Source organism: Oncorhynchus kisutch, linkage group LG29, assembly GCF_002021735.2.
Source record: "Oncorhynchus kisutch isolate 150728-3 linkage group LG29, Okis_V2, whole genome shotgun sequence".
Taxonomy (NCBI): Eukaryota; Metazoa; Chordata; class Actinopteri; order Salmoniformes; family Salmonidae; genus Oncorhynchus; species Oncorhynchus kisutch.
In genome coordinates, this window is record NC_034202.2 from 44,003,545 (window position 1) to 44,006,044 (window position 2,500).

The 2,500-nt window shown below is 57.1% G+C and overlaps 1 protein-coding gene across 1 annotated transcript in view; it reads left to right on the top strand.

Annotated features, from left to right (window-relative positions):
• Positions 1-2,500, top strand: part of grik1a (glutamate receptor, ionotropic, kainate 1a) — a gene marked incomplete at its 5' end in the record, with an annotated part of 86,272 nt that overhangs the window by 43,053 nt on the left and 40,719 nt on the right. The window contains 1 exon segment of the mRNA XM_031809406.1: positions 715-719. Within this exon segment, the coding sequence (XP_031665266.1) occupies positions 715-719 (5 nt within the window).

Consider the following 2,500-nt stretch of genomic DNA (forward strand, 5'->3'; position numbering starts at 1 on the left):
CCCCCATCTCTCTCTCTCCCCCTCATCTCTCTCCCCCTCATCTCCTCTCCCCCCATCTCTCTCTCCCCCCTTCTCTATCCCCCCATCTCTCTCTTCGACCCCCCCTTCTCTCTCCCCCCCATCTCTCTCTCCCCCCCTTCTCTCTCCCCCCCCATTCTCTCTCTCTCCCCCTCATCTCTCTCCCCCCATCTCTCTCTCCCCCCATCTCTCTCCCCCATCTCTCTCTCCCCCCATCTCTCTCTCCCCCCCTTCTCTCTCCCCCCCCATCTCTCTCTCTCCCCCCATCTCTCTCTCTCCCCCGCATCTCTCTCCCCCCCTCATCTCTCTCCCCCCCATCTCTCTCTCTCCCCCTCATCTCTCTCCCCCTCATCTCTCTCCCCCCCATCTCTCTCTCTCCCCCTCATCTCTCTCCCCTCATCTCTCTCCCCCCCATCTCTCTCTCTCCCATCTCTCTCTCTATCTCCCTTTGTTGCTGTCTTTCTCTTGATACAGTATGACAGGCTTTACATAAGTCTGCTGGGTGTGTGATGGTTATGTTATGGTACTGAGAGAGAGAGATCGTTTTTATAGTGCGGCCATTTATTGTTGTTGAGCTGCTCTGAGGGGGAGATAAATTCAAATGGTGTTGTGGGTACAAAGTGGATGTCTTTCAGAGTGTGATTTCTTCACAGTCCTTCAGAAAAGCACCTGGATGGAATCAGAGTCTATAGAAAGAAAAGGTTCCACAATGAACTCAAATACGCCTTTCACACTATTGAGCTGAGTTGCAGGACTACTCTTCACCTCTAACCCACCTCTACGACCCCCCTTTGACCCTCTACGACCCTCCTCTGACCCTCTACGACCCTCCTCTGACCCTCTACGACCCTCCTCTGACCCTCTACGACCCCCCTCTGACCCTCTACGACCCCCCTCTGACCTTCTACGACCCCTCTCTGACCCTCTACGGCCCCCCTCTGACCCTCTACGACCCACTCTGACCCTCTACGACCCCCTATGATCCTCTACGACCACCTCTGACCCTCTACGACCCCCCTCTGGACCTCTACGACCCCCCTCAGACCCTCTATGACCCCCCTCTGACCCTCTACGATCCCCCCTGACCCTCTACGACCCCCCTCTGACCCTCTACGATCCCCCCTGACCCTCTACGACTCCCTCTGACCCTCTACGAGTCTATCTCTCTCTATAGCTGAGAGTTGAGCTAAATCTACGTAACTATACTCTATAGTACTTCGTACCTCTAACTGTTTAACATTATGGGAGTAGCAGCTAGGATCCAGGGCCGGACATCTCCAGTCCTCAAGCCCCAGCTAGGATCCTAGACCAGGGCCGGACATCTCCAGTCCTCATGCCCCAGCTAGGATCCTAGACCAGGGCCGGACATCTCCAGTCCTCATGCCCCAGCTAGGATCCAGGGCCGGACATCTCCAGTCCTCATGCCCCAGCTAGGATCCAGGGCCGGACATCTCCAGTCCTCATGCCCCAGCTAGGATCCTAGACCAGGGCCGGACATCTCCAGTCCTCATGCCCCAGCTAGGATCCTAGACCAGGGCCGGACATCTCCAGTCCTCATGCCCCAGCTAGGATCCTAGACCAGCGCCGGACATCTCCAGTCCTCATGCCCCAGCTAGGATCCTAGACCAGGGCCGGACATCTCCAGTCCTCATGCCCCAGCTAGGATCCTAGACCAGGGCCGGACATCTCCAGTCCTCATGCCCCAGCTAGGATCCAGGGCCGGACATCTCCAGTCCTCATGCCCCAGCTAGGATCCAGGGCCGGACATCTCCAGTCCTCATGCCCCAGCTAGGATCCTAGACCAGGGCCGGACATCTCCAGTCCTCATGCCCCAGCTAGGATCCTAGACCAGGGCCGGACATCTCCAGTCCTCATGCCCCAGCTAGGATCCTAAACCAGCGCCGGACATCTCCAGTCCTCATGCCCCAGCTAGGATCCTAGACCAGCGCCGGACATCTCCAGTCCTCATGCCCCAGCTAGGATCCTAGACCAGCGCCGGACATCTCCAGTCCTCATGCCCCAGCTAGGATCCTAGACCAGCGCCGGACATCTCCAGTCCTCATGCCCCAGCTAGGATCCTAGACCAGCGCCGGACATCTCCAGTCCTCAAGCCCCAGCTAGGATCCAGGGCCGGACATCTCCAGTCCTCATGCCCCAGCTAGGATCCTAGACCAGCGCCGGACATCTCCAGTCCTCATGCCCCAGCTAGGATCCTAGACCAGCGCCGGACATCTCCAGTCCTCAAGAGGCCTGATTGGAGTCACAGTTTTGCCCCAGCTAACACACCTGACTCCAGTAATCACCTAATCATGATCTTCAGTTTAAAATGCAATTAGTTTAAATCAGCTGTGTTTGCTGGGGATGGGGGGGGGGAGTAGGACGCCAATCAGGCCATGAAGGACTGGAGTTGCCCACCCCTGATCTAGACCATGGAGAATCTCCAGTCACAAATCATTTTTATTCCAGGACTGTAGGGTTAATC